General features: G+C 44.3%; 2 protein-coding genes across 3 annotated transcripts; both read left to right on the top strand.

Moving 5' to 3' along the window:
- The first annotated feature begins 36 nt into the window (after positions 1-36).
- Positions 37-5,432, top strand: LOC109486855. 2 transcript variants are annotated; one of them, XM_019790761.1, is made up of 5 exons: positions 37-553; positions 1,225-1,515; positions 1,668-2,614; positions 3,019-3,110; positions 3,358-5,432. In XM_019790761.1, exons 2-5 carry the CDS (start codon positions 1,253-1,255, stop codon positions 3,541-3,543), a joined length of 1,488 nt encoding a protein of 495 aa, XP_019646320.1. In that variant the 5' UTR covers positions 37-553; positions 1,225-1,252; the 3' UTR covers positions 3,544-5,432. The 2 variants fall into 2 exon arrangements, with proteins under 2 accessions (XP_019646320.1, XP_019646321.1); XM_019790762.1 differs by having other exon boundaries at positions 1,228-1,515.
- A 3,057-nt stretch (positions 5,433-8,489) lies between these two features.
- LOC109486749 lies at positions 8,490-12,043 on the top strand. Its single transcript, XM_019790635.1, has 5 exons — positions 8,490-9,023; positions 9,739-10,023; positions 10,167-11,113; positions 11,475-11,566; positions 11,858-12,043. The coding sequence occupies exons 2-5, from the start codon at positions 9,761-9,763 to the stop codon at positions 12,041-12,043; spliced, it is 1,488 nt and encodes a 495-aa protein (XP_019646194.1). The 5' UTR covers positions 8,490-9,023; positions 9,739-9,760.
- The last annotated feature ends 1,960 nt before the right edge of the window (positions 12,044-14,003 follow it).

Raw genomic sequence — 14,003 nt, forward strand, 5'->3', positions numbered from 1 at the left:
CGACCACCAGACCACTGGCAACCTCCGAGACGAACGGACGTGCGCGCCGCTTCTCTGCCAAATACTTGCTTCCCGTTTTGACCAGCGCTCGTGTTAGAGCCACACACTCCGGGAAAGTGTTCATTAATCTTGCCTGCACACTGAGGTGAAATAATGGCGCCGTAAACACCGAGGCTAAAAAGTTAGGAGCAGCTGAATAGTCGCCCATCATCAGAGAACATCTTGAGGATTCACCTGAATTCACATCCTGCAGCACCACTAATCTCCGCTAGAGGGCGTTCCGCGTTACACCCCAAAGTCTCCTGGGAAATCTGAGCTCCACCTTCCATTTCTACACTGCAGTCGCACCGAGCAAGATGGGTTAGACTCAAGTCACGACTCCGCCGGTCCTGAGTGCCTTCAGGGGCACTTGGGGGCCAAAAGACTCTGTCATAGAGAAAATCAGAGAACTGTTGTTTTGTTAATCACGAACTTTATATTTTTTTATGGACTATATTCTTCGTTCTGACAAAATCGACTTTGTTCAAGCATCAAACATCGAAGATCATTCAAGGTAAGATATAAGAGTGTTGTAAAGTTATGATGATTTCAAGTTTTTAGAAGTGGAAGGGTGGAGTTTTAAGGGTAGAATTCATGACTTTGGGCCGTGTGTAGTACATTTGTTACCGTCACAAGGTCCAGTGGCCGGCTGTGGTGGTTCATGGTTCTGGTCCAGAGGTGACAACTGGATTGACAGGACGTGTTTCAGCGGTTTGACAGCCCCCCTCCCCTCACACGTTCGTGCAGCGACAAACCGTTAACGATGGCCAATTTAGAACTCGTAGAAATGTAACGTACAAGTATGTCTAACTGTTTACGCCTGTAAAAAATATTATTTCTTGAAGTTATTTGTTTATTGCCCCATAACTCGTACTGTCTGGGTTACGTTGATCTGGCATAAACAATTGATGTTTTCTGGTATCTTGAGCTATGGGATGAAATGAACAATCTTCTTGTGTATAAAAGTGATATTCTCGTGGAGCATATTATATCAATTGGTTGGGTTAGCACTTTCAGTTTCACTTTGAAGATCTTTAAACTCATTATAAGTGTTCCATATGTAAAAGAATTATCAGTTCTTTGCCTGCATGTTGTATATTATAACTATATTGTGAGCCAGTCCCCCAAATCAGACAAGGTTTTCTTCAGGCATTATTTACAAGTTTTTTTCTTTTCATCTTTCAGTAGTTAGTATTAAACAACAAAAATCAACATGAGCAACTCTAAGTCTAAGAAGGAAAGCTATGCTCTGCGCCAGCAGAAATACAGTAATGCTATCATCCGGGGCCGTCGACACGTCCCCACCCCTGAAGCCGTCCCACCGTCTTCTCTCCTGGACGCCCCCCCACTGTCTCCTGTACCACTGCCTTCACCCCCCAGGGAGCGTATACCTGAGTGGGACGACCCGCCAAGACTGGTCACCAACCTAAACAGGAAACAACCAGCTCCTCAGGGTGGATTCACGGCAGCTAACAGGTAATTATCAAGTTTCATGTACACCTGTCCTGGGGTAAGGGTTTGTTTACGGCAGAATCTGTTCTTCAGGAGTAAAGCATCTTTTGGTAAGTCGTTTAATAATACCGGTAGTAAAGTCTTTTAGTAATAAGTCTTTGTTTTTCTCGACACAGGTATGCCAAGACTCCCACACATCTGGATGAAAATGCCAAGGTGTTTGAAGAGTATGCAGAAAGGATGAATGATATCCAACAAAAGCAGAACAACATGGGAGAGAGCAAGCGACCGAGGAAACCCTCCAGACGTCCGCAGACCCCAGCTCTTGTCTCCATGATGATGGGCTCTAGGAATGATGAGAACATGACAGAAATGGATTGCTACATGGCAACGATGGATTCCAAGAAGAAGGCACGCGAGCCCATGGGAGCTGACAAAACACGGGCCAGAACAGCCCACAAGCACGCTGCAAAAGCTCCCACATTGAAGTCTGTGGAAGAGCAACAGGTATTCTCACTCGGACATTATGAGGAGAGAGTCCCAACAAAAGCAGTGCTCAACGACTGGATGGATCATCTCAAAGAGGAGTTCAACTCTACCGACCCTGCTGGAGCTCCCACCCCCACCATGGACAAGCAGGCAGACTGCGGAGCAGCTGTGGTGGAGCAGGTGATGGAAGCAGACACAAACCACGAGGCTAAGAAGAAGAAAAAGAAGAACAAGAAGAAGCAGAAAACTCGTGTGGAGACACCACCCGACTACACGGCAAATGTCGGGCTCGACAACGTGAGCATGAGGTCACTTGAAGCACGTGACCTTGACTGGCAGGATGAAGGTCGAGTACGGAGCTGTTACAAGACTTCTCCACAGCCTGGACACCTGAGCAGGGAGGCTGACACACCCACCATCCAGGACAAGACAAAGGACTGGATGTACTTCATCAGGAAAGCTGGACTTGAGAAGATGATGGAGTCAGACCCTACCAGGGACGAGGACAGGAGGACACCGGTCCAGGGCAAAACCACCAAGAACAAGCACAAGGCAAAGAAGGAGAGGCTTGTCCTACCCAGCCTGACTTCAGATCCAGGCCTGATGCTGCAGGGAACCAAACTTCACACACCTGGTGAGTTTTGTAGTGTAGGGACCAAACTTCACACACCTGGTGAGTTTTATAGTGTAGGAACCAAATTTTACACACCTGGTGAGTTTTGTAGTGAAGGAACCAAACTTCACACACCTGGTGAGTTTTGTAGTGTAGGAACCAAACTTCACACACCTGGTGAGTTTTGTAGTGTAGGAACCAAACTTCACACACCTGGTGAGTTTTGTAGTGTGGGAACCAAACTTCAAACTCCAGGTGAGTTTTGTAGCATAGGTTTACCCACTGCTGCCCAACTTATTTCTATTTGACAATATTGCTGCACGCATGATGCCTGTACACACAAGAGTAGTATGCAGATGGCTAATCTAGTATATTGCACATTGCACACCAATGACTTAATCTTCCATTTGTCCTGTTTTATCCAGGTGTGAGCCTCCCCTCCATAGGAGATGGTGTTCTCTCCACTGCTGCCAGACCCAACATCCCTGATGAGGACATAGGAACACAGTTGCCACCGGTGAGTCTTGTATTTACAGTCTGTGAATTCTGCACAGTAACTGCTGTAACCACTGTACTGTGTAAGGGTCTTGGGTTCTTGTATCATGACCGAGGGAGTACAGAGTGATTAGTTAGTGTAACATATCCTTCCCAGAGACAGAATGGCCGGCTCCTGCCATGTCCTCTAACTGTTTCTTCTCTCCATGATACCAGCTGTAGCTCCTGTCCTGTTTCTAACCGTCTCTTCTCTCCATGATCCACACCAGCTGCAGTTTGGCACCAAGCAAGTCGGGAAGACGACATCAGAAACTGTGACCTTCAAACAGCCCAGCGACAAGTCCAAAGTCCGCAGCACCAAGCGGCGCCAGAAGAACGACCGCGCCTCGCTGAAGGACAAAAAGTCCCAGAAACGGCGCCATAAAAGCCCCGACCCCTCATCACCTGACTTGTAAGTTTGGTGGAACGGTGGATGCCTTACCATCATGCCCTAATATTTATTGGCAATGATTCATGTGTGTATACAACTATGTGTAAAACTGTGTGTTTATAATCATATGTAAATCAAAAGTGTGGTACATTATGCCAGTGCAATCTCTTTTGTTGAATGTACAGCACCTAAAACTGTGTATATATATACAATCATATAATCATATATATATAATCATAATGAGCAACTGTGTTGCCCATTATGTCTGTACAGTCTGAGCCTGTTGTTGAACATACATCACCTAACAGTATATTTTACTATATGTAAACTCTGTTGCCCATTATGTCCATGCAATCTTTCAGTTGTTAAATGTACAGCACCTAAAACTGTGTGTCTATATAACCATATGTAGAACTGTGTTGAAATTATGCCCATGCAATCTCTCAATTGTTGAATGTAGTCTGAAACAGTATGTTTGTATATATAATCATATGTACAATTGTGTTGCCCTGTATTATCATACCTGTGCAATCTGAGCTTGATGTTGAGTGTACAGGACCTAAAACTGTGTCTATATTTAATGATGATTCTGTAAACTGTGTTGCCATTATGCATGTGCAATCTCTGTTATTTACCTCGAGTCCTTAAACTGTGTATATATACAATTATCATATGTACAGCTGTGTTGCCCATAATGCCAGTTCTATCTCAGTTGAATGTACAGTTGTTAGGATGTTCAGATACTAATTATGCCGGAGAGACAGTTTTCATACTTTTCTGCAATCTTTATTGTACAGTCCCTAGATACAGGTTGTTTAGGCACAAATTATGCTGGAGACAGAATGATATAATAATAGTATATAATTTCCTGTACTGATTAACCCAGGCAGAATGCTTAGGCACAAATTATGAGGGAAAACAGAGAGACAGAGTAATACCAGGTTATTTTTCTGCAACATAAAGACAAAATGTTAAGTAACCATTTCACATAATGTAATTATATCTTGTATGTATGGAAAAGCATTGTTGCACATTATGTCTGTGCAATGCTTTTTTGTATACCAACATGTAGTTTTGTATAATGACAATTGTAGTTTGTATACCGACGTGTATTGTATACTGACACATACATGTACTTTTCGACATTTTGGATATAGACATGTAGTTTTGGATACTGACAGTTATTGCTTATATAATGACCCGGGCATTTTTGTATGATACAGCACCAGATTTGATGTTTTGTTGGGGAGAAAAAAATTGTATTTGATTTCCTGCACCTTTTGTACTGCACAAAATATGCTGGAAAGAATGTGACATAATCATTGTTATAGGCTGTAGGAGACAGTCCATGTGATTTTCCAACACTGCAACAGATCCTACAGGTCTTCCACACACCCCTACAGTAGTGTAACGGTCAGTGGACAAGTCTTCAGACTTGTACAGGAACTGGACACTCCCCCTCCACAGGTCCTACTGGAGACCACCTCATGTGTACGTTCCTCCACACTCCAGTCCTACTCAGGGTTACATGACACAGTCTGTCATAGATGGCTCACATGAGATGATCCCACTCCAACTACACCAGACCACACAGTACAGTTCCACTGCAGCTGGGGTGGGGGAGGGGACGTCAGGACCAACTCCACAGATAGGAGACACTTGTCTCTTTCAGACTGTTCAGCTTGCTCACACTGCCCCATCTGTCTGGCATGTCTCTGTGAGGTTCAGTGAGAGATTGATGGCTGCCCTGCACCCGACCTGCCAGTCGGGATGTCGGGCCCCATCCTTACTGGACACCACAAACCATGTCAGATTGTTAGCGGTGATGGGGGGTTGGACTAGTCCGTCAGGAACTTGTGCCTTCTATCTGTGGAGTTGGTCCTGACGTCCCCTCCCCCACCCCAGCTGCAGTGGAACTGTACTGTGTGGTCTGGTGTAGTTGGAGTGAGATCATCTCATGTGAGACATCTATGACAGACTGTGTCATGTAACCCTGAGTAGGACTGGAGTGTGGAGGAACATACACATGAGGTGGTCTCCAGTAGGACCTGTGGAGAGGGAGTGTCCAGTTCCTGTACAAGTCTGAAGACTTGTCCACTGACCGTTACACTACTGTAGGGGTGTGTGGAAGACCTGTGGGTTCTTTTGCATTGTTGTAGAATCACATGGATTGGTTCCAACAACCTTTAACAATGGTAATTCTACATTCTTTCTAGTTTCTGTTGCAATGAACAGTAATTCTATACACCTATGTGGACATGAGATGTTCTGTATTTTACAGGAAGTCTGGACTTAAGTAGCTAGCTTCATTATTTGTAGAATTTTTTATTTCATGTGGACTGTATAATTATATAATTTTAATGCTCATACACTGAATGTCAAGGATTTTCAATTCAAACTTAGCAACTGAAAAATATAACAAACAATGCAATATGACTTACACAAACTCCCACTCTCAGGGTGACCAAGTTACACAGAAACACTGCTATAAAAGAGATCAGACTTCATCTTTACATCTTCAGAACTGTGTATTAGTGTTCATCACAGATTTACCTGTATCATAAGACTCCAGCATGACTGACTGTACAGCTTTGTCTTGCCACCATGTTAAGCCATGTAATATGTCACTGCAACATTGTAATGCATCTTCTAGTTTTTGTTGCATTCTGATCTGGAAGTTTTCATTTTTAACAATTGTATACGATGTGACAGAAAACATTTGTGGAACTGCTATTGTGTGGTATACATGTAAACTGATGTATATATCTGTAACAGTTGATTTCACAGGTATGTAATGTCTTAACATCAGGTTAGTCCACATAATGTATAACATTGCATGTTTTCATTTTTATTATACTGCTCTGAACATTTTCATCTGTAACAATATACAATAAGGAATAGAGTATTTGTGTAAATACCACTGTGCGATATGAAGTAAATTTTAGCAATACTCCTTCCTTAAAGTGATACAAACCATCTATACCAGCTGACATGTCTGTTCACATTTCACATTGCCAATAAATGTAACCATGTGAGGTATTTTCTGGCTCAGTTTCTCTTCAATCTGTCGAAGCTATGTAGGGCGGTTACCTTCCTCATTGTTGGTGAATAACGCATCAACAAAAACGGTTTCTCTGTCTTACCATCAACAAGACATGTGTCCCTGTCCCTGAAAAACACAAGACTGGAGCCTCTGTCCCTGGTGCAGAATGACAAACCAACATCTCTGATGTCTCTGGTGCTGAATGGCACATCAACAACACTGGTGTCCCTGTCTCTGGTTCTGACACCAACAACACTAGTGTCCCTGGTGCTGAATGACACATCAACAACACTAGTGTCCCTGTCCCTGGTGCTGACACCAACAACACTACGTGTCCCTGTCCCTGATCTGACACCAACAACACTGACTGTCCCTGTCCCTGGTGCTGAATGACACATCAACAACGCTGGTATCCCTGTCCCTGGTGCTGAATGACACACCAACAACACTAGTGTCCCTGTCCCCTGGTGCTGACACCAACAACATTGGTGTAACTTTCCCTGAATGACCCATCAACACTGGTGGCCTTGTCCCCGAATGACACACCAATAACACTGGTGTCTCTGTCCCTTGTGCTGAATGACACACCAACAACACTGGTGGCCCTGTCCCTTGTGCTGAATGACACATCAACAACACTGGTGTCCCTGTCCTTGGTGCTGAATGACACACCAACAACATTGGTGGCCCTGTCCCCGAATGACACTCCAATAACACTAGTGTCCCTGTCCCTGGTGCTGAATGACACACCAACAACACTAGTGCCCCTGTCCCTGGTGCTGAATGACACACCAACAACGCTGGTATCCCTGTCCCTGGTGCTGACACCAACAACACTAGTGTCCCTGTCCCTGATCTGACACCAACAACACTAGTGCCCCTGTCTCTGGTGCTGAATGACACACCAACAACATTGGTGGCCCTGTCCCCGAATGACACTCCAATAACACTGGTGACCCTGTCCCTGGTGCTGAATGACACACCAACAAGACTGATGAACCGTCCCTGAATGACACATCAACACTAATATCCCTAGCCCTGTCCCTGGTGCTGAACGACACATCAAGAACACTCTAGTCCATGTCCCTGAATGACACATCAACAACACTGGTGGTCCTGTCTCCGGTGCTGAGCTTCTCGCCATTTAAGGAAACGGTAATTCTCTGCCAAGAAGTAAAAAGGCCATGCATGCAAATTAATAAAACCTGCTAAATATGAACTGTGTTTTTTCGTGGTACTGTTCGGCCATGGCAAAAATGGGACATTCTGAGTGCCGGGCACGAACTTTCTTTTGTCAAAATAAGGGATGCGAACCATGGGGGCTCAGAGAATTGAAGAGACAGACACGAACGGGTAAATCAGTCTGGTTAAATACAAATAACTCTTTAATACTGTATATTATTTGTGTTCTTAAAGGTAGTGTCATGCCTCTTACTAATGTAAAGAACTTTTCTTTAGGATATGTTAACATGTTTAATTCATGTTATTATCAAGGATGTATACGAGACAGTACGTAACTAGGTGTTATGTGCACAGGTATATGGACTTTGCAGAATTTTGTGAATTTATTTGTCATAGGAAGAAATGTTTCAGATAAAAGACAGGTACAATGTACAAGAAAGTTCACGACTGTGATTAGGATAGGGGTGTAAACAACTATTAGCACTGCTAAAAGTATAATTTTTCTCTCATTTCGTTCGAGAATCCTTTGTTGTAGTTTCTACAAAACCTCAACATCATTGCAATGAGCCGTGTTTTCTTTTCGGATGAGAGTTATCCGAAATTGAAAATATATTAGTGGAAAAATATCCCCTTAAGCCTTCATAGTACACCCCTAACAATGCTTTATCACGTCTGTTCTGGAACAATGTAAGGCGCGAAGCCTGATGACCACAATCGAACACCTTGGTAACGCCACCAGACCACTGGCAACCTCCGAGACGAACGGACGTGCGCGCCGCTTCTCTGCCAAATACTTGCTTCCCGTTTTGACCAGCGCTCGTGTTAGAGCCACACACTCCGGGAAAGTGTTCATTAATCTTGCCTGCACACTGATGTGAAATAATGGCGCCGTAAACACCGAGGCTAAAAAGTTAGGAGCAGCTGAATAGTCGCCCATCATCAGAGAACATCTTGAGGATTCACCTGACGACATCCTGCAGCACCACTAATCTCCGCTAGAGGGCGTTCCGCGTTACACCCCAAAGTCTCCTGGGAAATCTGAGCTCCACCTTCCATTTCTACACTGCAGTCGCACCGAGCAAGATGGGTTAGACTCAAGTCACGACTCCGCCGGTCCTGAGTGCCTTCAGGGGCACTTGGGGGCCAAAAGACTCTGTCATAGAGAAAATCAGAGAACTGTTGTTTTGTTAATCACGAACTTTATATTTTTTTATGGACTATATTCTTCGTTCTGACAAAATCGACTTTGTTCAAGCATCAAACATCGAAGATCATTCAAGGTAAGATATAAAAGTGTTGTAAAGTTATGATGATTTCAAGTGTTTAGAAGTGGAAGGGTGGAGTTTTAAGGGTAGAATTCATGACTTTTGGGCCGTGTGTAGTACATTTGTTACGGTAACAAGGTCCAGTGGCCGGCTGTGGTGGTTCATGGTTCTGGTCCAGAGGTGACAACTGGATTGACAGGACGTGTTTCAGCGGTTTGACAGCCCCCCTCCCCTCACACGTTCGTGCAGCGACAAACCGTTAACGATGGCCAATTTAGAACTCGTAGAAATGTAACGTACAAGTATGTCTAACTGTTTACGCCTGTAAAATATTATTTCTTGAAGTTATTTGTTTATTGCCCCATAACTCGTACTGTCTGGGTTACGTTGATCTGGCATGGGTTAATACCATTAACAATATTGATGTTTTCTGGTATCTTGAGCTATGGGATGAAATGAACAATCTTCTTGTGTACAAAAGTGAAATTAAAATTAAGATATTCTCGTGGAGCATATTATATCAATTGGTTGGGTTAGCACTTTCAGTTTCACTTTGAAGATCTTTGAACTCATGATAAGTGTTCCATGTGTAAAAGAATTATGAGAATCAGTTCTTTGCATGCATGCTGTATATTATTATAACTATATTGTGAGCCAGTCCCCCAAATCAGACAAGGTTTTCTTCAGGCATTATTTTAATATTTACAATTTTTTTCTTGTCATCTTTCAGTAGTTAAACAACAAAAATCAACATGAGCAACTCTAAGTCTAAGAAGGAAAGCTATGCTCTGCGCCAGCAGAAATACAGTAACGCTATCATCCGGGGCCGTCGACACGTCCCCACCCCTGAAGCCGTCCCACCGTCCTCTCTCCTGGACGCCCCCCCACTGTCTCCTGTACCACTGCCTTCACCCCCCAGGGAGCGTATACCTGAGTGGGACGACCCGCCAAGACTGGTCACCAACCTAAACAGGAAACAACCAGCTCCTCAGGGTGGATTCACGGCAGCTAACAGGTAATTATTAAGTTTCGTGTACACCTGTCCTGTGATAAGGGTTTTTTCATGGCAGAATCTGTTCTTCAGTAAAGAGTAAAGATCTTTTAATAATACCAGTAGTAAAGTCTTTGAGTAATAAGTTTTCGTTTTTCTCGACACAGGTATGCCAAGACTCCCACACACCCGGATGAAAATGCCAAGGTGTTTGAAGAGTATGCAGAAAGGATGAATGATATCCAACAAAAGCAGAACAACATGGGAGAGGGCAAGCGACCCAGGAAACCCTCCAGACGTCCGCAGACCCCAGCTCTTGTCTCCATGATGATGGGCTCTATGAATGATGAGGACACGACAGAGATGGATTGCTACGTGGCAACGATGGATTCCAAGAAGAAGGTACGCGAGCCCATGGGAGCTGACAAAACACGGGCCAGAACAGCCCACAAGCACGCTGCGAAAACTCCCACGTTGAAGTCTGTGGAAGAGCAACAGGTATTCTCACTCGGACATTATGAGGAGAGAAACCCAACAAAAGAAGTGCTCAACGACTGGATGGATCATCTCAAAGAGGAGTTCAACTCTACCGACCCTGCTGGAGCTCTCACCCCCACGATGGACAAGCAGGCAGACTGCGGAGCAGCTGTGGTGGAGCAGGTGATGGAAGCAGACACAAACCATGAGGCTAAGAAGAAGAAAAAGAAGAACAAGAAGAAGCAGAAAACTCGTGTGGAGACACCACCCGACTACACGGCAATTGTCGGGCTCGACAACGTGAGCATGACGTCTCTTGAAGCACGTGACCTTGACTGGCAGGATGAAGGTAAAGTACGGAGTTGTTACAAGACGTCCCCACAGCCTGGACACCTGAGCAGAGAGGCTGACACACCCACCATCCAGGACAAGACAAAGGACTGGATGTACTTCATCAGGAAAGCTGGGCTTGAGGAGATGATGGAGTCAGACCCTACCAGGGACGAGGACAGGAGGACACCGGTCCAGGGCAAAACCACCAAGAACAAGCACAAGGCAAAGAAGGAGAGGCTTGTCCTACCCAGCCTGACTTCAGATCCAGGACTGATGCTGCAGGGAACCAAACTTCACACACCTGGTGAGTTTTGTAGTGTAGGAACCAAACTTCACACACCTGGTGAGTTTTGTAGTGTAGGAACCAAACTCCACACACCTGGTGAGTTTTGTAGTGTACGAACCAAACTTCACACACCTGGTGAGTTTTGTAGTGTAGGAACCAAACTTCACACACCTGGTGAGTTTTGTAGTGTAGGAACCAAACTTTAAACTCTGAGTGAGTTATCTAGCAAACGGTTACCCACTGCTGCCCAACTAATTTCCATCTGACAATGTTGCTTCACTGCATGATGGCTGTACATACAAGAGTATCATGCAGTCTGATCTAGAATTGCACATTGCACACCAATGACTTAATCTTCCATTTGTCATGTTTTATCCAGGTGTGAGCCTCCCCTCCATAGGAGATGGTGTTCTCTCCACTGCTGCCAGACCCAACATCCCTGATGAGGACATGGGAACACAGTTGCCACCGGTGAGTCTTGTAGTTACACTGTGAATTCTGCACAGTAACTGCTGTAACCACTGTACTGTGTAAGGGTCTTGGGTTCTTGTATCATGACCGAGGGAGTACAGAGTGATTAGTTAGTGTAACATATCCTTCCCATAGACAGAATGGCCGGCTCCTGCCATGTCCTCTAACCGTTTCTTCTCTCCATGATGCCAGCTGCAGCTCCTGTCCTGTTTCTAACTGTTTCTTCTGTCCATGATGCCAGCTGCAGCTCCTGTTTTTCTAACCGTCTCTTTTCTCCATGATCCACACCAGCTGCAGTTTGGCACCAAGCAAGTCGGGAAGACGACATCAGAAACTGTGACCTTCAAACAGCCCAGCGACAAGTCCAAAGTCCGCAGCACCAAGCGGCGCCAGAAGACCGACCGCGCCTCACTGAAGGACAAAAAGTCCCAGAAACGGCGCCATAAATGCCCCGACCCCTCATCACCTGACTTGTAAGTTTGGTTGAATGGTGGATGCCTTACCATCATGCCCAGAATATTTATTGGCAATGATTCATGTGTGTATATAACTATGTGTAAAACTGTGTCGCCATTATCAACCTCTGTTGTTGAATTTTCAATATCTAAACAATGTGTATATATAATCATTTTCAACAGCAGCACCTGAAACTGCTGTGTGTAATAAAAGTATGTATCATCATGTTCAACAATAGCACCTAAAACTGTGTGTATATATTATCATTTTCAACAACAGCACCTGAAACTGTGTGCACATATAATCATTTTCAACAACAGCACCTGAAACTGTGTATATTATATAATTCTTTTCAACAACAGCACCAGAAGCTGTGTGTATATATAATCATTTTCAACAACAGCACCTGAAACTGTGTGTATATGTAAAAACTGTGTTGCTCATTATACCTGTGCAATCTTTCAGTAGTTGAATGTACAGCATCTGAAACTGTGTGTATACATGTATAATCATATGTAAAACTGTGCTGCCCATTATACCTAATAGTATATAAACTCCCAGTTGTTGAATGTACAGCACCTGTTGTAATGTTCAGCTACAAGTTATGCTGGAGAATGTTACATACTTTTTGCAATTGTTATTGTACAGTTCCAGATACACATTTAGGTTGTTTAGGCACAAATTATGCTGGAGAGACAGAATTTACAATGTACTAATTTATAGTCCCAACTTATGCTCTATGCAATCGCTTTTTGTATACTGACACAAAGATTTGTATAATGACATGATGTAGTTTTGCATCCTGACATGAAGTTTGGTATCCTGACATGTGGTTATGTATAATGACCGGGGTAATTTTTTGTACATGTATGATATAGCACAATTTTGATGTTTATGCTGGGGAGAGAAAAAGTTGTATTTGATTATCTGCACCTTTTTGTACTGCCCAAAATATGCTGGAAATAATGTTGCATAATCATTGTTAAAGGTTGTTGGAGACAGTCCATGTGATTTTCCAACACTGCAACAGATCCTACAGGACTTCCACACACCCCTACAGTAGTGTAACGGTCAGTGGACAAGTCTTCAGACTTGTACAGGAACTGGACACTCCCCCTCCACAGGTCCTACTGGAGACCACCTCATGTGTACGTTCCTCCACACTCCAGTTCTACTCAGGGTTACATGACACAGTCTGTCATAGATGTCTCACATGAGATGATCTCACTCCAACTACACCAGACCACACAGTACAGTTCCACTGCAGCTGGGGTGGGAGAGGGGACGTCAGGACCAACTCCACAGATAGGAGACACTTGTCTCTTTCAGACTGTTCAGCTTGCTCACACTGCCCCATCTGTCTGGCATGTCTCTGTGAGGTTCAGTGAGAGATTGATGGCTGCCCTGCACCCGACCTGCCAGTCGGGATGTCGGGCCCCATCCTTACTGGACACCACAAACCATGTCAGATTGTTAGCGGTGATGGGGGGTTGGACTAGTCCGTCAGGAACTTGTGCCTTCTATCTGTGGAGTTGGTCCTGACGTTCCCTCCCCCACCCCAGCTGCAGTGAAACTGTACTGTGTGGTCTGGTGTAGTTGGAGTGAGATCATCTCATGTGAGACATCTATGACAGACTGTGTCATGTAACCCTGAGTAGGACTGGAGTGTGCAGGAACATACACATGAGGTGGTCTCCAGTAGGACCTGTGGAGGGGGAGTGTCCAGTTCCTGTACAAGTCTGAAGACTTGTCCACTGACCGTTACACTACTGTAGGGGTGTGGGGAAGACCTGTAGGATCTGTTGCAGTGTTGTAGAATCACATGGATTGTTTCCAACAACCTTTAACAATGGTTATGTAACATTCTTTATAGGTTTTGTTGCAATGAACAGTAGTTTATGGTAATTGTGGACATGTGATGTTCTGCATTTTAAATGAAGAGGACTTTAGTAGCTATTATGAATTATTTTTTGTGAAATGC

The sequence above is a fragment of the Branchiostoma belcheri genome, unplaced genomic scaffold (assembly GCF_001625305.1).
Source record: "Branchiostoma belcheri isolate BF01 breed outbred unplaced genomic scaffold, Haploidv18h27 scaffold83, whole genome shotgun sequence".
Classification (NCBI taxonomy): domain Eukaryota; kingdom Metazoa; phylum Chordata; class Leptocardii; order Amphioxiformes; family Branchiostomatidae; genus Branchiostoma; species Branchiostoma belcheri.

Excerpts from the sequence above, each read along its gene's own strand:
- LOC109486855 (XM_019790761.1), top strand. The coding sequence starts at position 1,253 with ATGAGCAACTCTAAGTCTAAGAAGGAAAGCTATGCTCTGCGCCAGCAG. Across the intron at positions 1,516-1,667 it reads GGATTCACGGCAGCTAACAG|GTATGCCAAGACTCCCACAC; the intron begins GTAATTATCAAG and ends TTCTCGACACAG. Across the intron at positions 3,111-3,357 it reads TAGGAACACAGTTGCCACCG|CTGCAGTTTGGCACCAAGCA; the intron begins GTGAGTCTTGTA and ends GATCCACACCAG.
- LOC109486749 (XM_019790635.1), top strand. The coding sequence starts at position 9,761 with ATGAGCAACTCTAAGTCTAAGAAGGAAAGCTATGCTCTGCGCCAGCAG. Across the intron at positions 10,024-10,166 it reads GGATTCACGGCAGCTAACAG|GTATGCCAAGACTCCCACAC; the intron begins GTAATTATTAAG and ends TTCTCGACACAG. Across the intron at positions 11,114-11,474 it reads AACCAAACTTCACACACCTG|GTGTGAGCCTCCCCTCCATA; the intron begins GTGAGTTTTGTA and ends TGTTTTATCCAG.